Source organism: Pithys albifrons, chromosome 24 (assembly GCF_047495875.1).
Source record: "Pithys albifrons albifrons isolate INPA30051 chromosome 24, PitAlb_v1, whole genome shotgun sequence".
NCBI classification, from domain to species: domain Eukaryota; kingdom Metazoa; phylum Chordata; class Aves; order Passeriformes; family Thamnophilidae; genus Pithys; species Pithys albifrons.
The window spans coordinates 1,459,475-1,483,065 of NC_092481.1; the positions used below are offsets into that span (position 1 = coordinate 1,459,475).

Sequence of the window (23,591 nt, forward strand, 5' to 3'; positions counted from 1 at the left end):
TGGGTTTGACACAAAGGACTGAGCTCCAGCCTCTGGATGGGTCACACAGGGCTGAGCTCCAGCTCCTGGGTCTGTCACAAAGGACTGAGCTCAAGCCCCTGGTTCTGTCATAGAGGACTGAGCTCCAGCCCCTGGGTCTGACACACAGCACTGATCTCCAGTCCCTGGTTCTGTTACAGAGGACTGAGCTCCAGCCCCTGGATGGGTCACACAGGACTGAGCTCCAGCCCCTGGGTCTGACACACAGCACTGATCTCCAGTCCCTGGTTCTGTCACAGAGGACTGAGCTCCAGCTCCTGGGTCTGACACACAGGACTGAGCTCCAGCCCCTGGGTCTGTCACAAAGGACTGAGCTCCAGCCTCTGGATGGGTCACACAGCACTGAGCTCCAGCCCCTGGGTCTGTCACAAAGGACTGAGCTCCAGCCTCTGGATGGGTCACACAGCACTGAGCTCCAGCCCCTGGGTCTGTCACAAAGGACTGAGCTCCAGCCCCTGGGTCTGACACACAGCACTGAGCTCCAGCCCCTGGGTCTGACACACAGCACTGAGCTCCAGCCCCTGGGTCTGACACACAGGGCTGAGCTCCAGCCCCTGGATGGGTCACACAGCACTGAGCTCCAGCCCCTGGATGGATCACACAGCACTGAGCTCCAGCCCCTGGATGGGTTCCACAGGACTGAGCTCCAGCCCCTGGGTCTGACACACAGCACTGAGCTCCAGCCCCTGGATGGGTCACACAGCACTGAGCTCCAGCCCCTGGATGGGTCACACAGGACTGAGCTCCAGCACCTGGATGGGTCACACAGGACTGAGCTCCAGTCCCTGGATGGGTCACACAGGGCTGAGCTCCAGCCCCTGGGTCTGACACACAGGACTGAGCTCCAGCCCCTGGATGGGTCACACAGGACTGAGCTCCAGCCCCTGGATGGGTCACACAGGGCTGAGCTCCAGCCCCTGGATGGGTCACACAGGACTGAGCTCCAGCCCCTGGATGGGTCACACAGGCCTGAGCTCCAGCCCCTGGATGGGTCACACAGGGCTGAGCTCCAGCCCCTGGGTCTGACACACAGGACTGAGCTCCAGCCTCTGGATGGGTCACACAGGACTGAGCTCCAGCCCCTGGGTCTGACACACAGGCCTGAGCTCCAGCCCCTGGATGGGTCACACAGGGCTGAGCTCCAGCCCCTGGGTCTGACACACAGCACTGATCTCCAGCCTCTGGATGGGTCACACAGGGCTGAGCTCCAGCCCCTGGATGGGTCACACAGGGCTGAGCTCCAGCCCCTGGATGGGTCACACAGGGCTGAGCTCCAGCCCCTGGATGGGTCACACAGGACTGAGCTCCAGTCCCTGGATGGATCACACAGGGCTGAGCTCCAGCCCCTGGATGGGTCACACAGGGCTGAGCTCCAGCCCCTGCTCCTGCCGTGGGAGCTGAAAGCAGCATCAGCTTCCAGGCTTGGGGCCAAAAAAGGGGAGATGGGAAAAAGGGAAAGTTGATAAAAGTGCTAATTAGGGTATAAAGAGGCTCTGGCCGTTGTTTTGGTCAGTGTCACAGCCTTAATGTTATTTCCAGGCTGTCTTCTTTTGTATTTAATTCCCTTTACAAAAAGAGCAAAAAAAAAAAATCACAGAGAAGATTATTAAAAAATTTCTCTTTTTTGACTGGGAGATGGGAACAGTTCATAGCTCATCAAGTCTGGCAAGGAAATATATTCTCATTCAGGAACAGAGATTTTATTTGATTCCTTTTATTTTTTTATTTTTATTTTTTTTAAAAAAAGTGTATTACGTACCCGATAAACTGGAACAGCTCTGAAAGAAGAAAGAACTGGTCCACTGGTTAAATATTTATATCTTTTTTTATGTTAAAATAAAAAAAAAAAAAAGATTTTTGTACAGATTCCATAGACCAGAAAACCCTCTGAAGTAGTAAAGAACCTGCTGTTTGTTGGGGTAAACTGTTGAATATTTCTGTTTTAAAAAGTGTGTTAATGTGCCAGAGGGGAATGGCTCTGGATTTGGTATCTCTTGGCAGTAGGGATGGGCATCCTCCAGGGTTTGCTCTGGCAGAAGCTGCTGTGCATGCACCACAAGCCCATTGCAGGCGTTACCCATTCAGCATCACCACGATTTCTCTTCCAAGACAGCACGAAACGGGCCCGTGGGCACAAGGGCTGCGCTGGGGGCGTCCTGCTTCAATCACTAAGCAATAAATAAGGGTAAAATAAGCCACAGAGTCTCTGGCGAGTCGCAGCCCCACGACGTGCAAAGGAGCAGAGCCCGACCCGCTCCTGCATCCCCAAAGCTCCGCGGAGCCAAAACCAGCCAGGCATGGCACGGCACGGCATGGAGGGACTTTGTCCACGGCTGAAAACACGACAGAGGAAAAAGGGCTTGCAAGGCTGAGTTTCCTTCCGCTTGGAAAGCAGGGGAGGGTGTTCCAGAGGCTCCCGAGCCGCGGCCAGGAGGGCTCGGGCTCAGGCACAGGCGCGGCTTTTCCGGGCGGGATGGAAGGATTAAAGCGAGCGGGGCCGGCTCGTCCAGCGAGACCCCGATCCTGGCCCTGGGTCTACATTCCATACATTCCTATGTTCTCGCAGTTCAAGCTTTGAAGAAGAACCGGGGTTTTTTTGTTGGTTTTTTTTTTGTTTTGTTTTGTTTTGTCTGTCCCTTGTTAGAAAAGTGCTTTGCTGGGTCCTGCGGGAGGGAGGGAGGGAGGGAGGGGGGGGATGCTCGCGGTCCCTTTTCTCCTGCGAGGGACAATTTGTCTCGCTGCGAACGCCCCTCCCCTGCTCAAAGAAGTGCTACTTTCACTCACAAGTTCAGGGTAAACACGTTTTTCAATTGTAAAGCAGTTTCAACTGTTTAAAGCACAACCAGAGGGATGCGAGGGCAAAAAAAGAAAAAGAAAAAAACAAGCACTTTGCAAGAATTAAATAAAGCATGTAATAAATACGAATCATAAACTTCTGTACACGGGAGCAAGGGTTTGGGTTTTTTCTTGGTTTCTTTTTAATCATTTAATCAATATAAAAAAAAGTTTTTCTGTTTTGTTTTTGTTTTCAGTGCATCTTCTTCCTCTTAAAATGCTTAACCCTTTCCTTTCTGCATCTCTCAGGCCCAGAATTCCTCACACCTAAATGGCAAAAAAGACAAGGTCTAACAAACCCCCTTTCCAAAAAACTCTAAAAAAATATTCACAGCCTCAAACAGTTTTTTGTACATTTCAAGCAACAAAAGGTATAGAAAAAGGCACAAGTAACTGCATACATGTGGAGATAATACCAGACTGGGACAAAGAAAACCAGGAATTTTTCCATGGGTTTGGTCATTCACTAGAGTGCTTCTTATCGGTGATTATACTAAAGGAAATAGTGTTGAAAATGTCTGTTGATTTTACAGAGGAAGCCTAAAGGTGGAACAGATGGTGGAGGTTTAAGTACTTCCCGCCTTTTCATCCACCTTTTTTTGAGTTTGACCTAAATCTGCGTGCTCTGGGTGTGGGCTGCCCTCGCTGGAGGTGCCCGCTCGGTGCCCGGGCTGCCCGCAGAGGGTCCTGCTGGCGAGCGGGGGCTCCGGGGGGCAGCGGGCACTGCTGCGCTCCAGCGTGGGGGCATCGGACATCAAAGTGCAGGGTGACTCAACAGAAGTGCTCGAGCTGCCGGATTGCTTCTCGCCCGCTTTTTTGGAGGGTTCTTCGCCGCTCGTCGAAGGCTTTGAAGAGTGCTCGTGGGCTGTGCTGGCGCTGACCGGGGGTGCCGTGCCCGCCCGCTCCGCCGGGCTGGGCTCAGCGGGTGTTTTTACCCTGTGTTCCTCCTGCTCTGGCTGTTGCTGGAGCTCACTAGTCCTCATTTTCTCCTCCAAGCAACCAGCACTCGGCGGCTCCGGGGACAGTGTGTATTTAGAAACCTTCGCGACCGGGGTCGGCGGCTCCGCGGGGCTCGGTGCCCCCTCGTGCCCCTTGGCAGCGCGGCTGAGCTCCGCCAAGTCGCCTCCTGCGGAGGGGCAATACCCGCCTTGGAGGGACCCCACGGAGCCGGGCACCAGGCTGGCATGGGAGCTGGGCCTCGCCTGCACCATCTGGATGCCCCCGATGGGGATCATGGGGTACGGGGTCCGCGTGAGCTGCTGCGAGTGCAGCGGGAGGTGGCTGAAGACATTCTCCTCCCCTCGGGCCACGTCGGGAGGTGCCAGCAGGGGCCGCGGGCACACGGGCTGGGCGCTGCCAGGGGAGCACGGTGGGCTTCGGGGCTCCATCTTCTGCGCCAGGGAGGGAAAAGAAAGAGCTGGGTCAGTGCAATGAGCAAGTCACAGCTTTAGCATCACTAATGCTCACTACAAGGATGGGGTTTAGCATTTTATTCTAACTTGAGGGAGATGGATCAGCTGAGGAGGAGGTGCAGCCCCAAAGCTTTAAGGGAAGGAGCAACACAAGCCCCGGTATTTGCCTTCTGGGTACAGCTATGCCCGTGGTCTGTTGGGGCACAGATCCAGGGCTTTGGCTTAGGCTTGGATCACTGGAAAATCAGAGAATGGTTTGGGTTGGAAGGGACCTATAAGGGTCATCTAGTCCAACCTCCCTGCCATGGTCAGGGATGTCTTCAATTAGACCAGGTTGCTCCAAGCCCTGTCCAGCCCAGCCGTGAATGTTCCAGGAATGGATCACCTACCACCTCCCTGGCCATGCTGTGCCAGGGCCTCACCACCCTCACAGGGACAAATGTCTTCCTTGTGTCTAGTCTGAATGTCCCCACTTTCGGTTTCAAACCATCACCCCCTGTCCTGTTCTCAGAGCTGCCTCTGAGCCCCTGGCAGAGGATGCCAGTGTTTGCTGCCATCGAGCTGCTTTGGAGCCCTTTCAGTACAGGAGGCTCCTGAGAGCCCAGATAATGTCATTTATTTTTCAGTGTAGTTTAAATCAGGATTGCAGCCTCACAGCTGCTGATTGCAAGGGTGCTCTGGACTGAGGGAGGGATGGCATTGACCAAAGCACACCCCACCCTGGCCCCACCACCACCCTCATGGGTGAGATGTTCTCTAGAAATCAAGGGTTAAGCCCCTACCATTTTACCTTTTCCTCTTTCTCTCCCGGTGCTTCCCATAGTTTCCTAACGTACATCATGGAGAGATATGGGGCTAAACAGAAAGGGATTAATTAGTGATGAGGTTATAACTAAACCCCTAAACAGGACTCCCAAGAAGGGGAAGCAAGAGAAACTGAAATCAACTTTCCATTGAGATGGGGTTAGAGATAAAATCTGAGGATCCACTTTATTGCTTTGAAGGGATATGGAGAAGAACTGCCTGACCATGTGAGCTGGATCTCTCTGAGGAGGTGACAGAGGAAAGCAGCAAAAGAGGCCAGAAGGGAGACAAAGCAAGAGCCACCAAAGGTAGTGTATGCTTGGTCAGCAATTACAAACACAAACACTTGCTAATGGTCATTTGTCCACATGAAGTGTTGGCCAAATCACTAAAGGGATGCTGGGAAGCCCCCAAACAATCTCAATGGTGCAACAGCCACCAGGAGGAGGGAGTGCTGCTGCAAGGAGAGATGGCCATGGTGGGACTTGACAGAAAACCTTACACTGAAACCAAGCCAAGTTCATCTTCAAGCTCTATTTGGGATCTGGTAAATCCACCTCTGGCCTTTCTGTCTCTTGTGGCCTTACCAGGAAGGTAATTTTGCAGTGAAAGCCCAGCTGTCCATCTTGCTGGTAAGTGGGAAGTTTTCCATTTAGGTCTTTTTTGTTGCTTTGGAGACACAGAAAAAAGCAACAGCACTGGCTCTGGGGGCATGAAAGGAGCAGAAAAAGGGAGTAAAAAGAGGTGTATGTGAGAATAAGCTGAAAGGTGAATGGGCAGATGAGCAGGGGATTATTGTGTCCTACTGTGGACTTGGAAGCTTGAGGGAATTGCTCCAAGTAGTGGCAGCAGGAGTTATCCCAACAGAGATGCTTCAGAGTTCAAGGATGGGGGTTTCCAAAGCCCTGAGATTCTCCACAAGAAGTTAATTGCCAGGAAAGGGAAACAGCATTAAAGGAAGACAAAGTTTGGACCTAAAAGAAAGGATAGTCTCTGAGAAGGTAAGACAAAGACTCACAGTGGAAGGCAGAAGGAAGGCTGCACCACAAGAACATCATTTTGGACATGAAGGGAAACACACATGGGGCAGTGTGGCCAGTCTAGAGAGGACCTGGGTCAGCATCTGCCATGACAGGTCCTCCAGGGCTTGTGTAAAGGCCTCTCCCTTCCCAGTGCACTCCCTAAGGGCTGGAGTCTCTCCTCACACCAGTTTCACAGCAGAGCAACTCCAGCAACTGAATCTCATGTTCACCAGCACAAATTAATTTGAAATGTCCAGCAGAGACATTAAATATTTTTCTGGACCCACTGAGAAACACCTCTCTGTGCTGAAGAGAGAAGTGAGATGAGATCAGAGATGTCCAAGCAAACATTTCTCAGCAGTTCATCTAACAGAGCTGGGGGTGGAACAGCCCAGGAGTCAGCAACAGCTGCCTCACATCTGGTCCAGGTCACTGACCAGTGAAGAATGGCCACAGCTTCACCCCAGCTGGGGAGATCTCAGAGATGGGTTTCAAATTCCTAGGAGCAAAAAAGCTCTTAGTGGCAATTAGTCATTAAGTGGTTGTCCTCACTGGTTGTATCAGCAGGACATTGGCTGGGTCAGGAGTGGAAACAATCCCTTGGAGAAGGGGCAACTTTCTTTCTCTTTAGCTGAGAAGGGCGGGACCCAAATGGGTGCAAACCCCATTGCCATCCACTGTCCTTTTTGTGTGACATTGGCCACAGAGTCACTGTGCCCTTTGCATGACAACCTTCATGAAACACCACAAGAGAGAACCAATGGTGGGGACCAGAAGGCAGGAGGGGACTGAACTTACCAGCTTGGACTCGTAGAGCTGTATGTTTTTGCCAAAGAACCTGTGAGGTAGAGGCATCGAAGATAATATCCCATGCTGGGCTTGATATGAGCTTGGAACTTTGTCATCTGCTGCTGATTTGCTAGTGCCAGGCAGGTCCTCCTTCCCAGGGGATGGATACCTGGGGGCCTCCAGAGAGCCTGGAGACAAGACTTTCTTCAGGGAGAAGTATCTGACTGATGCCACGTCTCTGCTGGGCGACGAGTGCCTCCCAGGGGACACCTCTCCCTCTGGGGGCAGGTAGGGCCGTGGGGACAGCTCTCTCCTGGGGGACAGATGCCTGCTGGGTGACAGCTCCAGCCTGGGGGACACACATCTCAGGGGAGATGCCTCCCTCCTGGGAGAGACGCGCTGGCAGGGGGACAAGCCCCTCCCTGGGGACAGGCACCTCAGAGAGGACAGCTCTGCAGTGGGGGAGAACCTCTTGGGTGAAGTTTCATTTTTGGTTAGTAAGTGCTTTCTCGCTATCATTGGTCTGCTGCCACCACCTCTGCCAGAGTCCTGGCTCGGAGACCACCTTCTCCTTGGGGAGGTGTCTTTTGAGGGTGACAGGTCCATGACTAAGGACATCTGTGGCCTTGTGACAGACTCTCTTTCAGCAGGAGCCAATTGTTCGGTGGAGGTCAAAGCTGGTCTGTGGAGACTCAAGAAGCTGTGGCACACAGCAATGTCACTGCTGTCTGCTGACCACTTGGTTTCCAGCCCTGAGGAGGAGGCCTGCTGGCCTTCACCTGCCTTTTGGGGGCTGGAAACACGTTCTTGGGCTAAGGATGATGCTATTTCAGTGCCTTCCTCTTGAGAAGATGGAGAGCCACCTGAAGAGTGCAGCAGGAGGGTGGTGTGTTGGCCTTCTGGAACCTTCAGAGGTGGCTCATCTTGGCTCTCCTCTTCCTCCTCATCTTCCTCATCCTCATTGTCATCATCATCGTCAGATTCCTCGAGGTCTGAAAACTGGTGTTCCCCAATTGGCTCAGATCCCTCACGCCCCTCAGAGTCCTGGAATAGGTCTTCACTGGTTCCTGAGGGGATGGAAAACACAAAGAGAGTGTAAAACACCCACACAGGGGCTGGCTTTGGGCTAAACCTGCCCACAGGTTCTGAGGGCACAAGAAGACAGAGGACATGGCTCTTTCCTAGATCTGACCATCTGCAGTCCTGCCCTCTGTGCCGACTCCATTCCCAATAATCCCAGTAGATTCCAGAGAATCCCACCATTGGGACCTCCTGCTCTACCCCCATCTCAGTTGCAGCCATTGTTTTTTCAACACACACAGAAATGCAGAAAAAGGCCTTCAACAGATGAAGAAAACACCATCACTGTCACCCTGGAGTGGGGATTTCATGACTGTCTGTTGCAATGGTGTCTCCAAAAAACCTCCAGCTGCCAAAGTGGCAAAATTCCCCAACTGCATGTGCTGGGCTTTTCCTGCCTCGATTCTGTGCCAGTTCAACATTAGCAAGACTTGGCCTTTCACTGCAAATCAAACAAGAGGGTTGAAAGACCCTCTGTGGAGTTTCCCTTAACTGGATAAATCCTCCAGCAGATGGTTTGTGGTCTGGGTGTGGAAAGCCTTGCACAGGGATGTTTTGTAAATAAGGGTTCACAAACAGTGATGAGGATTTGGGGTCTGGGTGTGGAAAGCCTTGCACAGGGATGTTTTGTAAATAAGGGCTCACAAACAGTGATGAGGATTTGGGGTCTGGGTGTGGAAAGCCTTGCACAGGGATGTTTTGTTAATAGGGGCTCACAGTGACCAGGATTTGGGGTCTGGGTGTGGAAAGCCTTGCAAAGGGATGTTTTGTTAATAGGGGCTCACAAACAGTGATGAGGATTTGGGGTCTGGGTGTGGAAAGCCTTGCACAGGGATGTTTTGTTAATAGGGGCTCACAAACAGTGATGAGGATTTGGGGTCTGGGTGTGGAAAGCCTTGCACAGGGATGTTTTGTAAATAGGGGCTCACAAACAGTGATGAGGATTTGGGGTCTGGGTGTGGAAAGCCTTGCACAGGGATGTTTTGTTAATAGGGGCTCACAAACAGTGATGAGGATTTGGGGTCTGGGTGTGGAAAGCCTTGCACAGGGATGTTTTGTTAATAGGGGCTCACAAACAGTGATGAGGATTTGGGGTCTGGGTGTGGAAAGCCTTGCACAGGGGTTTTGTAAATAAGGGCTCACAAACAGTGATGAGGACACAAAAAGCAAAGCCTAAATATTTCTGCAGGTAAAAATACAGCACGTCTCTTCTGCTGTAGGGGCCAGCAGGAGCTCTGAGCTCAGCACTGAGCTGCCAGGCAGGTCACTGCTGGCACCCCTCTGCTCTGCTCTGCACAGAGCAAACCTGCCCTTCCCCTGCCAGATGTGCAGCGGTGCTGCCAGATGTGCAGCGGTGCTGCCAGGAGTGCAGGCTCAGCCTGGGCAGGTCCATCGGGACCCACCGCTGGATGTCACTGCAGCTCAACAAAGCTCTGCAGGCGCCGAGAAATCCCAGTTACTGATCTGTGCCCGTCCCCAGCACCCCGAGGACGGGGCACAGCTGCTGGCACACACTTGGCCCCTGGCTCTGGCACCTGCGTGGCACCGACTGCAGCCCTGCTGGCCCCTGTGCCCTCAGTTCAGCCTGGGACACGGTTTTCCTTTGAACAGGAGAACAGTTTCTCTTTCAGAGCTGCCACCTCTCAGCAGGGCAAGCAGAAGGGACAGGACCACAAGCTGAGGCTGAGGCTGGACCTGCAGCAGGGAGGGTGGTTTGCAGAGCCACACAGCGAGAGGTCACTGAGATCTACAGATAAAAACTCCAGTTTGGTTTATTTGGAATACCAGGACCTTACTAGTAAATGCTCATGAAGTGTTTGGCACTACCAGTGACAGGCATTTTCCCGTGGCTGATTATCCATCCAAGACTCAGCCTGAAAATTCAAACTGAAAGGAGCTTCTCATTTGCTTCCCATCCCATTCCAAAATCTCTCTTAACCGTTCCATGCAGTCAGAGCTCTGGCAGCAGGGAGGGAAGGAGGCAGCAGCTCTCCATGGACAGCCCAGCCTGCATTGCAAAAGCCTCTGGAATGATGGGCTGTGCTGGGCTCCAGTGGAGGGTTGTTTGCAAACTCCCAAAGGAACTGAGCTCAGAACAAATATTATTCCAAGCAAGCAGCTCTCCCAGCTGTGGGGTGAGCCCTGCATACCTCTCCCTTGGAAAAGGAATGTGTTTCCCTCCCAGAGCCACAAGCCAGGCCCTGGTTGGGATTTTGGACATCTCAGGGGGGTTGGGACACACAGGCAGCTGTGCCTCACCCTCCAAGGGGATAAAATCAGGCTCAGTTTTGGCCCCAGTCACACAAGGGATGGGCACTGGCCAGGACAGGCAGCGAGGGCAGAAGTCTGAGTGAGGGGAACATGAAGCCAGTTCGCATTTGCCACCACAGGAGACGTTTCAGTGAGTGCTGGGACAGCCCAAGGGAATCTGCTCTGGCCTCCTGACAGGATTCCTGCAGCAGGAACAGAGCTCAGAGCTCAGCCTGGGATCCCTGCAGCCCAAATGCATCTGCTGAGCTCACGGGCAGGGGAAGGGCAGGGGAAGGCAGAGAGGGAGAGAGGGAGGGAGGGAGGGAGGGAGAGAGGGAGAGAGGGAGGGAGGGAGGGAGGGAGGGAGGGAGGGAGGGAGGGAGGGAGGAGAAAGGGAACAAGTGAGAATGTGTCCTGTTGATGGCTTTGGCTGAGGGTTCCATTTCATTACAGGTGTGTTATTCATTCTAAGCCTATTCCACCCAACTGGTAGCAAAACCAAGGCAGGAGTGAGGAATTGCACTCCAATCTCCTTTTATAGTAACACCCCTTGCTTTCCTCTGCCCCTTAAATAGCAATAAAAACAATCAAGTGAAATACAACTCCAGTTTAAAATAATCCAGGGAGTTTCAGGAACTGCTGCTCCCTCCCTGCCTCCCCCAAAGGAAGGCACAGCAACCTTCCTGCACTGCTTTGTGTCATGTGGAAATTGTAGTCTTTATGACTATTTCATTAAAATAGTCCTGGTTTTTCTTGTTCTGAGCCTCTTTGCAAAGAAGAGAGAGGACATTGTGGTTGGTCCTTCAAGCCACTGGGAACAGGGGGGTGTGACACAGCTGTGGTTTCTGATTTCTCATGCACCTTCCTGCCATTTTTATGTTATTTTCTCATCCATCCCAATAGCCCAGGTCATTACAGTGCAAACCCCCATTTTCTGCCCATCTTCTTGGCTGCTTCAGTTACTGTTTACGTGACATTTGTGAGCAATGGGCCTCCCTACTCATGAAGCAGAGTTTCAATTTTCAGCAGAAGTCCAGTGTTGGCTTTAACCAGGTGAAAAAGGAGCTGGGGAGGTAAGAAAGGAAACATTTCCAGATCCCACACCTTCCCAAGAACACCTTTCTGCATTCCTGCCTGGCAGCCCATCCCTTTGCACAAACACAGGGGATCTGCATCAAGGGGAGGAAATGAGGACTGTGTGGTTTTTTTTCTGCAATTCTAAAATTACACGAAGTTCTTGCATAATGCAATAAATTCCAGACAGCACAACACATTCCAGAGCAGCCTCACAGCCAACAACACGGGGAGGGGAGTCCCTCCAGGAGCCAGTGGGTCCTGCCCTCTGCACCAGGTGGGGCTCAGCAGGTGTCCCACCTCAAACCCTCAGGGATGAATGATTCCATCACAACAAAGCCCCCAGATGATGGTGCCATCCCGTTGGCTCCCCCAGCTGACCTGGGCATGCCAGGGGGACCTTTCTGGGGCTTTTCTTTAGACCTGCTCTTTCCAGGAGGCCAAAGGCTGAGAGCAGCTCAGCCCCATCACCGGCCTAAGCCCGGACAGGGTTTCCCACCCAGAGGGATCTTCACAACACTCTGCTCAGGGCATTAACCCTGTGTGACCTGGGCATGAACAGCTCTGGAGTCACACAGGAAAGGAAAGCAATGCCCTGCACTGGTGAAGGGAGTCCTGGTGTCCTCAGAGCTGCAAATCCATGGAGCACAAATAGGATGTTGGATTTGCAGGGCTCCAGCAGTGACACTCAATTAATATGATTCATTAGTTCTATAATAAAAGGTTTAAAATAACAGTTGTTCTTTCAGAAACATGTAACCAATATTTCAGAGCCACTTTCCTCTTTCCCTAACAAGCTTTGGTTATAGAACCACAGAATGGTTTGGGTTGAAGGGACCTTAAAGCCCATCCACTCCCACCCCTGCCATGGGCAGGGACACCTCCCACCAGCCCAGGGTGCTCCAAGCCCTGTCCAACCTGGCCTTGGACACTCCCAGGGATGGGGCAGCCACAGCTTCTCTGCCCAACCTGTGCCAGGGCCTGCCCACCCTCCCAGCCAGGAATTCCTTCCCAATATCCCATCTATCCCTGCCCTCTGGCAGTGGGAAGCCATTCCCCTTGTCCTGTCCCTCCATTCCTTGTCCCCAGTCCCTCTCCAGCTCTCCTGGAGTCCCTTTGGGCTCTGGAAGGGGCTCTCAGGTGTCCCTGGAGCCTTCTCTTCTCCAGGTGACCCCCCCCAGCTCTCCCAGCCTGGCTCCATCCCAGAGGGGGCTCCAGCCCTGGAGCATCTCTGGGGCCTTAGTGATCTGCAGAAGCATCACCTACGTGTGGTGTAAGAGCAGGGAGAGCTCTCTGGAGGATCATCAGCTAATCAATTTTTCAAAGAGAGTTCCTGGGATGGAAGATTTTTCCAGCAATCCCACAGGGGAGCAGCTTCCCCCTCCTGCTGCTCACACCACACCAACACTTCTCCCTTGGAATGACTCCTGGCAAATGCCCACCTGGGTTTGCTTTGGGCCATGCCCTCCTTTGCAGAGGGCACAGCAAAGTACAGCACGTCTCTGCCTGATGGAAATGTTGTTCTGGAGAGCTGGAGAAGAGCCAAGAGTTCAGGAAGATTTAAAAGGAAGAAAGCCATCCTTTGGGGCAGAGCAGCACATGGTCACCAGGTCAGACAGCCTCAGCCTTGGTTGGATATTCATTCTGCATGGGCTGTGAGAGCTCTTTGTCCAGCTCTGGGCATGTCAGGAGTGGCACTGTGCCAGGGGACACAGGCAGTGCCACTGGGCTCCTCTTTTCTCCTCTGTCCTCAAACCCTGACCCCCCCAGGTAACCACACCTGGTCTAGGCCAGAACCCTGAAAGGGCAGGGAGCCACTGCCCTGGGCACCACTGGGGTCTGGGGCTGCTTAACCAGGATCATAGAATTGATTGGGTTGGAAAAGACCTCTGAGATCATCAAGTCCAACCCTTGGTCCAACTCCAGTCCCTTTACCAGATCATGGCACTCAGTGCCACGGCCAAGCTCAGCTGAAAAACCTCCAGGGATGGGGAATCCACCCCCTCTCTGGGCAGCCCATTCCAATCCCTGAGCACTCTCTCTGCAAAGAAGTTTTTTCTGCTCTCCAACTTCAATTTCCCCTGGCAGAGCTTGAGCCCATCGTGCCCCCTTGTCCTATTGCTGAGTGCCTGGGAGAAGAGACCAACCCCCACCTGGCCAGAACTTCCCTTCAGGCAGTTCCAGACAGTGCTGAGGTCACCTCTGAGCCTCCTCTTCTCCAGGCTCAACACCCCCAGCTCCCTCAGCCTCTCCCCACAGCACTTGTGCTCCAGTCCCTTCTCCAGCCTCGTTGCTCTTCTCTTCTCACTTGGGTTGGAAGAGACCTCTGAGATCATCAACCCTTGATCCAACCCCACTGGGATCACTCTGGCACTCTGTGCCCTGGGCTGGTGATCACAGTGGGGTTGGATCAAGACATGGTGGATTCTCTGTCCCTGGAGGTGTTTCAGAGGACACTCAGTGCCACATCCAGTCCCTTCTCCAGCCTCGTTGCTCTTCTCTGGCCCCGCTCCAGCCCCTCAATCTCTTGCCTCAACTGAGGGGCCCAGAACTGAACACAACACTCAAGGTGTGGCCTCCCCAAGGCAGAGTCCAGGGGAAGGGTCACTGCCCTGGGCCTGCTGGCCACGCTGGTTTGGATCCAGGCCAGGATCCCCTTGGCCTTCTTGGCCACCTGGGCACACTGGTGGCTCCTGTTGAGCTTCCTGTCCCTCAGTCCCCCCAGGTCCCTCTGCCTGGCTGCTCTCCAGCCACTCTGTGCCCAGCCTGGAGCGCTGCAGGGCTTGGGGTGGCCAAAGGGCAGGACCTGCACTTGGCCTTGTTGAACTCCATCCCATTGGAATCAGCCCATCCCTCAAATCTCTCCAGGTCCCTCTGCAGAGCCCTCCTGCCTTCCAGCAGGTCGACACTCCCTCCCAACTTGGTGTCATCAGCAAATTTGCTGCTGATGGACTCAATCCCCTCATCTAAACCATCAATAAAGATGTTAAACAGGACTGGACCCAACACTGGTCCCACATACACTCACAAACATCCCCCCTGGGTGCTGGAAGGAGCCTGGGCAGAACAAAACTGCTCCACATCTTTGGAAGGATGATCCATGGAGCACAGCTCCTCCCTGGATGGATATTGCCCTCTCTCAGCACCACCAGCAGCTTTGGGATGTGAAGGATTTTACCTTCTTCGGCTTCCAGATCCACCAGTGAAGATACCAACACGCCCATCTCCTGACATTTTTTGCTGTGGGCCTTTGACTTCATGTGTTTAGTCAGATTCCCTGAAAAGAAGCAAGAAAACATACTTTGGTCAAATATGGCTCTTTTTTTCCCCTTTGTTTTGTGTTTTTTGTTCCATTTTGCAAGCTCAGCAGTTACAAGTGAAAACTGTGGCACTGACCCAAAGGTCCCTGACTGTCCCCAGGCCACTGTCCATTACAAATACCCTGTGACACAAGGCCAAGTCCTCCCTTTCACCCCTTTGCTGCTGCACTGGGGTGCAAGAGGAGGTGCTGGAAGGGTTGTGTGACCTTTCAGGTGTTGTGCAACTTGAGAAAACTGTTGGGGCCCAGTTTTGGGGTTGGGGGGAAGGGAAGTCCTCTGGATTTCTTTCAGCTGTGATGGAGCAGCAAAGGAAAAATGGCAGGAAAAAAAGAGAACTACACCTCAATGTAGCATCACCTCCCAGCTCACCCACACACAGGTCCATGTGCCTGGAGGTGAGAAGCTCCTCAGCACCACAGGGCTGGTTCTACACTGGAAATGTTCAAAAAACCCATAGATGTGACATCTGGGGACCTTGGCACTGCTGGGTTAGGTTGGACTTGATGATCTCAGAGGGCTTTTCCAACCTTAATTTTATGATCCTACAGTAAAATGGGGATTTGGGTTGCTAGCAACAAGGAAAATCCCCACAACCTCCCTTTTCCCCCAGCAGGATGGCTCAGGTGCTCTGGCATGAACCAAAGTGCCAGGGAAAAGGTCTGAGCTCCCTGGAGCAGGAGGAGTCCCGGGTGCCCTCTGGGCCACGGGGTCTGACAGCACAGGGAAAACCTGCTGGGCACTGCCCAGGTTTCCTCAGGGCCAGGGGGGGAAGAGCAGCCCCTGGGAGGGCAGAGTTGGAGGTGGCACTCTGGTCCCTGCTCTGGGACAGGGGCACGGGATAACTCCTGGGCATCACAGGGCACCTCTCTAATCCATCTCCCAAATTACTGGCAGGTTAATTAGACAGTTATGAACCCAGTGACAGCCAAGGGAAATGCTGAGCAAAGGGGAACACTGGTTGAAGGGAGGAAAGTGGGTGGAACTGATAGGAACATAAAGGGTAGAGAAATAACAGAGAAATCTCAGGTTTTTTCCTTTTCCTCTCCTACCCCTTTTTATAGAATCAGTCACAGGATGATTTGGGTTGGAAGAGACCTTAAAGTTCACCTTGTTCCACCCCCTGCCATGGGCAGGGACACCTTTCACCAGCCCAGGTTGCTCCAAGCCCTGTCCAACCTGGCCTTGGACACTTCCAGGGATGGGATTTATGGGCTGAGGTGGATGAGAAGAAACCTGGGCCCGTGTTGAAGCTCCACCAAGGGCTGTGTAAGTGCCCAGCACAGCCCAGGAGCTGCCTGAGCTGCCCCCATGCCCTGCCAGCAACAGGGTGTGCCACCAGCCCTCCTGGCAGCTCACCAGGAGGGGAGTGAGGAACACCAGGCTTGTTTTCCTCACAAAAAGAAGAAAAAGAAAAAAAACAAGGAGGAAATAATGAATTCTCCCAGTTTATTCCAACGTTCAGCTGCAGCCTGAGGTCCCTCAGCTGGTGCCCAGGTCCCTGAGCTGGTGGGAGTACAGAGGGCCCCTCTCAACCTCTGCTTTGCTGCTCTGGACACTATAAATAAATAAGCAACTGTTCAGTGGAGCAGAGAATTACCCCTGATGCCCTCCCATGTCAGAAGAGGGCCATAACCACCTAACTGAGTTTCTCTTCAGTCCATGAATTATTTATTTAGCCCATTTTATACAAAATGGAATAGCTCCAACAGGACAGACCAAGAGACACAAAGGCTGACTATATATCCTTGTGTATCTGGCACCCAACCTGCATGTGGATTCAAGGGATATTTAATAATTTAAATGCAGCAAAACAGCTCCAGTAAGAGAGATTTATTATTTTTTAAACTTAAATACCCTCAGCCCCACAGTCAGGACACTCAGGTGGGAGGATGAGGCCAGCTTGGCTCTGGTCCTTGCTCCAAATCAGACCTCTCTGTCTCCACCTTGGACCAGGAGTTTTGTTGTGGACCCAAAGACACACAGGGAGACAAGGATGTTCTCATGGACACCTTTGCCTCCAGTGACTCCCCATTGTTTTAACATGAAAACCTCTTTCAATGAAAAGTACCCAACAAGTCCAAGTTGTGGCCTCATGGAACTGGAATTTAATTTTGGATCTAAGTAGGAAAAACACAAAGTGTTGAAACCACCCCCTGCTGCTGCTGCCTGTCCATCTGAGCACATCTCATCTTGGCTGGCACAATGCCCCAGCCTTGCTCAGGCCCCACAGCAAACTCCCTGCCTGGGTGCCCTCCAATGCCAACAACCAACCCAAGAAAGGCCTGGGGTGGGCAGGGGGTTGGTGGTTCTCCCCTGGTCTGTGGCACCCTGGATTCAGGTGTGGTCCCAGAGTGGGATGGGTGGGGAGGGGACATCCCACCTGGCATTCTGGTGCTGCCACAGCCCCCAGAGCAGCTCCCAAATTCCCTGTGCCACATCCCCCTGGCCTTGGCTGCACCAGGAGGAATTCCTGAGGGAAAGGGCTGTTGAAGGCAGTGTTTTGGGCAGGGCTGGACCTCAGTGGCCACCGTGGCCACCTCAGCCACCCAAAGGCTGGTTGTTCACTCAAGGCTCTCCTGCTGCCTCAGCTCCAGAGCTGGTCACATCCCCCCACTGGCATCTGCTGCTGCAGGACCTGGGCAGGGGGAGAACTCAGCCCTCTGCAGCTCTGCTGTGACCCTGGGCAGCACTTTGGGCTCCCAGATGCTGCCAGAAGCCACCAGTGTCACCTCCTCTGCCATTCTCTGTCCTTGTACAGGGCACAGCTTGGCTGCTGGCTGAGCTGGAGGCACAGCACAGGCAGTGCCAACCCCTGTGCCCACCAGTTCATGCCAAACACCAAAGGCCCAACTCATTGCAAGTGTTGCTTTCCCTCCCCTTCTCCTTTTTCCTACTCTGCTTTCTCTCTTTCTTAGATAAGATCTAAGATCTTTCTCTCTTTCTTAGATAAGGCAATGCCAACACACCTGATGGGCATGACCACCCTGGGTGCAATCCCCCCATGCCCACCCTGCCCATCCAGCACACCAAGGGCAATCCCAACAGAACAGGGATGCTGGAAACCTTTCAGGGAAGGGACTCTCAGCAGGATGGGTTCTCATCTGACCCCTCTGCAGCATTTCAGGGAAGCTCAAAGCTGGAGGCTCAGCTGAGGAGCTGAGTTATCATCTGGGGAGCAATTTGGAGGACAAGGATATTTATCTTATCAGGGTTCTTCCTGCAGTTTGTATTGCTTTAGACCCCTTAATTAATGCTGGCACCATCAAATGATAAAGTCCTGTGGCAGATTTCCAGTAAAATCCACACCACTTTGCCTGAGGAAAAGCTGGATATGAATCCTGCAAGGAAAGACTCTCAGCTACTCGTTGCCTTACAGAGTTTTGGCTCCCAGCTTAAAAAGGAAAAAAAGAAACCCACACAGCATTGGTTCCTTGGAAACCCTGGGAAAAACACATTGGAAGGAGCAGGAGAGGAACTACCAGGCAGGGAAGCTGCACTGAAACAGCAGAGAACTCACACTGACCCCTGAGCAAGTAACTGGGCCTGACTAGGGGCTGTTCACCAAAAAATGCCCAGATTTGATAGAAATTGGCTGTAATTAAATAATTTCAGGGATTGGTGGACACTGGGAGCCCTCCCCAGCTATTGCAGCACCACAGGCAGTGTCAGCACAGGACTCTGGATTCCAGCAGCTTAAGCTCTTCTGATGCTGTGAGGTCTTATTTTGGACTTCAAGCAGCTTCAATCCTTGTGTTGTTTGGAGAAAACTGAATCTCAAGTGTTCCAAAAGCACCTAAAGCAGCTTAATAGGGACTAGAAGTGATTTCCCAGATAAATTTAAAGAGGGAAATTAATTTTTCAGAATAACCATTATCATATTTTCGAGGTGGTGGAGTTAAAGCAAAATGTAGGGAACAGAAACAGGAAGATTTCCTGGAAAAATGATCCTGTCTGTGCTGGGGATACACCAGGCTTTCTAATGCTCCCATTAAACCTGATCACTTCAGCAACAACCAAAAAGACCCCAACAAAACCAACAAATGACCAACTGGGTGATCTCAGCATTGAGGCAACAACAGGTTACAAACATTCACCACTTCCAGGACTGAAGTATTGTCATATTTCTCTTTTAAAATGATTTGCAAGGGGAACAACAGCTCCACTCCAACCAACAAACTCCCATTCTGACAGGCTGGGAGAGCTGGGGGGTCACCTGGAGAAGAGAAGGCTCTGGGGAGACCTGAGAGCCCCTTCCAGGGCCTAAAGGGGCTCCAGGAGAGCTGGAGAGGGACTGGGGACAAGGGATGGAGGGACAGGACAAGGGAATGGCTTCCCAGTGCCAGAGGGCAGGGATAGATGGGATATTGGGAAGGAATTGTTGGCTGGGAGTGTGGGCAGGCCCTGGCACGGGTTGGGCAGAGAAGCTGTGGCTGCCCCATCCCTGGGAGTGTCCAAGGCCAGGTTGGACAGGGCTTGGAGCACCCTGGGTTGGTGAGAGGTGTCCCTGCCTATGGCAAAGAGTGGAATGGGATGGGCTTTAAGGTCCCTCCAACCCAAACCAGTGCATGATGTTGTGATTTGGCTCTGGAAGACACTCACACACAGGAACCAGCCATGGGCCAATGCTCTTCATCCCAGATAAACCTTTGGAACAGATTTTATGTGGGATTTAAATAATGCACAGCCCTTGATTTAGGTCTTGGTGTGGAGATAATGTCCCCAGATGAGACTTTATGAGAAAGAAAGTTTTAATTTATATAATTTATTGGGCAAAATATTTCAATTTAATTCTTTTTATTATTATTTTTTATACTTATTGACATAAAGATTAAAGGAGAGGATCTGCACATGGAGCCTCCCTGGACTGATATGGGCTCTAAAATATGAGTCACTCTCTGGATCAAACATAGGTGGCATTAGCCAAAACCTGATCTTCCAGAAGGGTAACCAGGCTGGGGTTGAAGATTCCAAAATATGGGGAATTAGCACATTTCCCACTGAGGCTTGTGCTGAGCCTGTAATAGCAGCACTGGTTAGACAAAATAGCAGGTAATTTCTCACTTGAGCTCATCAGTACTTAACTTGCAGCCCTCAATCCTTTCTTCTTTTTACCTTTCCCTGGTGAGTTAAAGAACTCCCAGAGTTTCATCTCCTGTCTGGACCTTTGGGTCCTTCTTTGTCCCCAGTGAGAGGTCCCACACCACAGGGTTGTCCCAGTTCAGCAGGTGGGCCCAGTTTGTCCCTGTGTGGGGGTGCCCAAAGCTGTGCATTCCAAACCCTCCATTCATTGCCCAGCAACTGTTCCCAATGGCCCATTGGCAGCAGCTGCCCAGGGCACAGCTGAGCCCTCAGGCTGGGAGCTGGCTGGGAAAGAAGCCTGGCAGAGGAGCTGGGAGAACTGCCCTGCAGGGAGTCCTTGGCACCTCCACACCCACCTGAGGGCTCAGCTCTGCCCATGGGCCAGCAACCATTCCAAAATCCCCCCTGACTGCCAGAGTCAGATCCCCCAGGGTGGAACTCCCTGCCCTGGGGGAGGCACTGGGGGCTCCCACCCAAACCTCAGGGGAGACAATCTTGGCCTTTGGGGACTTCTGGGACCACTCATTGAATGCAGAGGAGGAGCAGAACCTGGCCAGGAGGAGCCCACCACTCTGGCCCAGACTGTGCCATCATCTGCACCAACAGGTTTGTCCCTTCCTTTGCCTTTGGACTCGAGGGAACCACGTGGGGCTCAGCACAGGGGCCACCAAACCCCCCTGTGTTTGTGCCCCAGGGGGCTGGGTTAGACTGCTGGGGTTGGGGGTTAAACCCAATTTCTCTTTGTGCCATTGCATTGATTGTAATATTGTTATTAAATTGTAACTCTGATTTATAATCTCTTTTGTGTTGGTTTTTTTGTCCCACCAGTTTACCTTTAAACCAGCACAGTGTGTACAGGAATGGCCCATTCCCAAGGAGAGCTCTGTCCTCGTGCCACAGGAGCTTGGTGAGGACCAACCTCCTCTCCCAACAGTGGCTCCCAGGGATGCTCAGAGCCTTTCCCTCCTCCCAGTCACTGAGGAAGGGCCCCAGCACACAGGGAGGTTCTGCCAATCCTGCTTTCCCTGAGCAGCTCATTCTTCTGGAGCTTTCAGGCACTTGGACCTGCTCTGCAGTTTCCAGGAGAGGCTTAGCAGGAGCTGAGTCTGCTGGAGCAGTAACAGCAACCAACTTTGCAGCCCCAGCCTTGCCTTTAAGGGCTGGGGGGGGTAATGCATTTAATATATTAACATCCTCTGTAACAGCAGTGCCTGTCAGGGGCTGATTTAAGGAAGTGCAAACCAATTTATTAGAGGAAGGCTGGGGCTGAGGCCATGGAGAAGTCTGGTGTCTGGAAACTGTGAGTGGACCAGACTATCAAATGGATGTCTTCAGCCAACAGGCACTGATGTCCTTCACACAAGCACCTCTGAAATGAATATGGAGCTCCCTGTCCCCTGTGACCTCCCAGCAGAGTGTTCCACACGCTGCATCCAGAAATTCGGGGAACTGAAGTAATCAGGATGTGAGAGGCTGATGTGAGTCTGAATGAGAAGAGCAAATAGCTGTGGAGAAGGAGAATGTCTGCACAGGGGGGGGCATTAATGTGCCAACCCTGCCCCACAGCCCCCGGGCACCCCAGACAAGGGCAAGAGGGGCTGCAGAGGAGTGCCCAGGGAAGGCTGGGTGAGGGAAAAGCCCTCCCTGAGCTTCCTGAAAGGGAAAACTGTGAGACTGCAGCTTTTCCTTCATTTCCTTCCTGCGAAGAAAACAACAAAGAAGCTGCTTGACCTCCTTTAAACAACCTCTTGGAGGCCACAGTCACAAACCTCTTTGGGGAGCTCCACAGTGGAGGGAGAGACACCTCATTAAAGAGGCACCTTTATACCTGGTCCAGAAACATAAAATCAAGTAAATCTTCACAAAGCAAATTTCCAAGACTGTTGTTTCCATCAGCTAAATGAGCACAAACACACAAAAAAATCTCATGGATTTGCTTTAAAATAATAATAAAAATAAATGTTCCCTGCAGTTCAGTAACCCAAAGGAACAGCTTTGCTTCCAGTGACAGAGAGGCACAAAAAGCAGACAATTATGGAAAAGGGGAAATATTTTGTTGCAGAAGTTCTTGGAACACAGATATGGATTTTCTGGAGCAGGAGGGGTGGGGGGGTGAGGTACATTTTAACCAGATAAAGATCCTCATTAAAAATACTAATAAAACCCATTTAACTACTTCCAGCCTACTCGAGAGTTTAGAGCATTAGATCATGGTGGAGATCTACCACAGCCAAAAGGAAGACAGTTCCACAGAGATCCCCCTGGAGTTCATGCTGAAGGCTAAAATTAACTTTGGAAAGCTGATTTCTAAAAAAGCTTCGACTCAGCTTTTATTTTTTTTGCCAGTGCAGCCCCAGAACAAGAGCTGCAGCTTCTCCATTCTGCAGAGAGCTGTGGTTGCAGAACTGCCCAGCCCAGGAAGGAGACTCCTCATGAGTCAGGGCCCAAACAAGCTCAGTGTGGACTGGCTTCAAGCTCAGCTGGGAAACATCAGTTCTGCAAAGCCCCTGCACCTCCAGGTCACACCCCACCACCAGCAGGGACTCTGCAGCTGATGCTTTTATCAGCACATTTTTCACCCTCTCCAGCAACTCTTCCAGAGGTCCTTGTGTCTCCATCAGCAAAGCAAACAGCTTTTACCCAAGTTCTGTGGAGCATCAACACCCCCCAGGACACAGCCAGGCTCTGACTGTGCCCCCTCCCAGCAAAGAGCCATTTTCATGCAATGCCAAGTTACCATCATGCAACTATTTATCCTGAAATTGCTGATCCAGGGAAGTTCTGCCCATTCCATGCATCCATAGGCAAATGGATACTTTCCCATTCAAATCCCAACAGGGCTTGTTGGTATTTTTTTTTTCTGAAGGAAGCATTTCCGTGCTCCCTTCCCCATGCCAAGCCAAAGAAGGGAAGCCCCTTGGAGTCAAGTGTCTGTTTGCAATGGGTACAGTCAGTGCTGACAGATCTTGTGCTTCAAGGGAGCAAAGATGAAGAGCAAAGCAGCCAGGGAGATGGTGAGAAGGATGGTTTGATCCCAGCATCCTGAATCAAAGCCTAAGAGAAGCATGGTGGAAAGCGAGGTGAGGTGATGGGAGAGGCTGAAGGGATCCACCTCTCAAAGGGCAACCTCAGAACCAAGGGAAAGCAAGAAGGGAAGAGAAAGAAAATGAACCAGAAATAGCTCCAGGCTGGGAGGGAGTGAAAGAACCAGCACTTGGATCTGCAGCATGAGAATGTGGCCTCAAGTTCAGTCTCACTTCCCCACACTCCCAGTGACAACCAACGCGTTGTTACCCAGAAATCACCCACCAGGGACTGCCCGCCCTGACCCGCCAGCTCTGGGGCACTTCTCTAGCAGGGACATGCCCTCTACTGTGTCTTCTGGGCAAGCACACGTGCCACAGCCCAGGCAGCACCCAGTGCTCCTCCCCACACCCACACCCTGGGTGCCACTGCCCTGGGTGACACTGGTGTTTGGGGGTCACCCTGAGTAATGACCCCTCCCTGCTGTGTCATCTGAGACCTGCAATGATGGAGCTACAGACAATGGACAATTTGCAATCTCCTGAGCTGGAAGGGACCCACAATGCTCATTGAGTCCAACTCCTGGCCCTACACAGACATCCCAACAATCCCACCCTGTTCCTGAGAGCGTTGTCCAAACACTCCTTGACCTCATTATTTACATCAAACTATAACCAAGAAACTCAACTCCACGTCTTTATTGCAAGACTTGCTGCAGCCAAAGAAGGAAGGGAGATTGGCCAAACCCACACGGGTGCCAGACTCCTGAGAGGAGGTAAAGGGCCCTGGGTACCTCTGGCCTTTAGGAAAGTCCCATTACCCACTGATTCTTGGGGTTTGCATGTCCCTGACAGTGTTCACTC

At 52.2% G+C, this 23,591-nt stretch overlaps 1 protein-coding gene across 4 annotated transcripts in view; it reads right to left on the minus strand.

Moving 5' to 3' along the window:
• Positions 1 to 1,555: 1,555 nt before the first annotated feature.
• Positions 1,556 to 23,591, minus strand: part of HIVEP3 (HIVEP zinc finger 3) — a 364,404-nt gene continuing 342,368 nt past the window's right edge. For all 4 annotated transcript variants that reach the window (XM_071576495.1, XM_071576497.1, XM_071576494.1 and 1 more), the window contains 3 exons: positions 14,484 to 14,582; positions 6,911 to 7,968; positions 1,556 to 4,265 (listed from right to left, as the gene is read on the minus strand). In XM_071576495.1, coding sequence (XP_071432596.1) covers positions 3,441 to 4,265; positions 6,911 to 7,968; positions 14,484 to 14,582 — 1,982 coding nt within the window. In that variant the 3' untranslated portion in view covers positions 1,556 to 3,440. The remainder of the gene's footprint in view (positions 4,266 to 6,910; positions 7,969 to 14,483; positions 14,583 to 23,591) is intronic.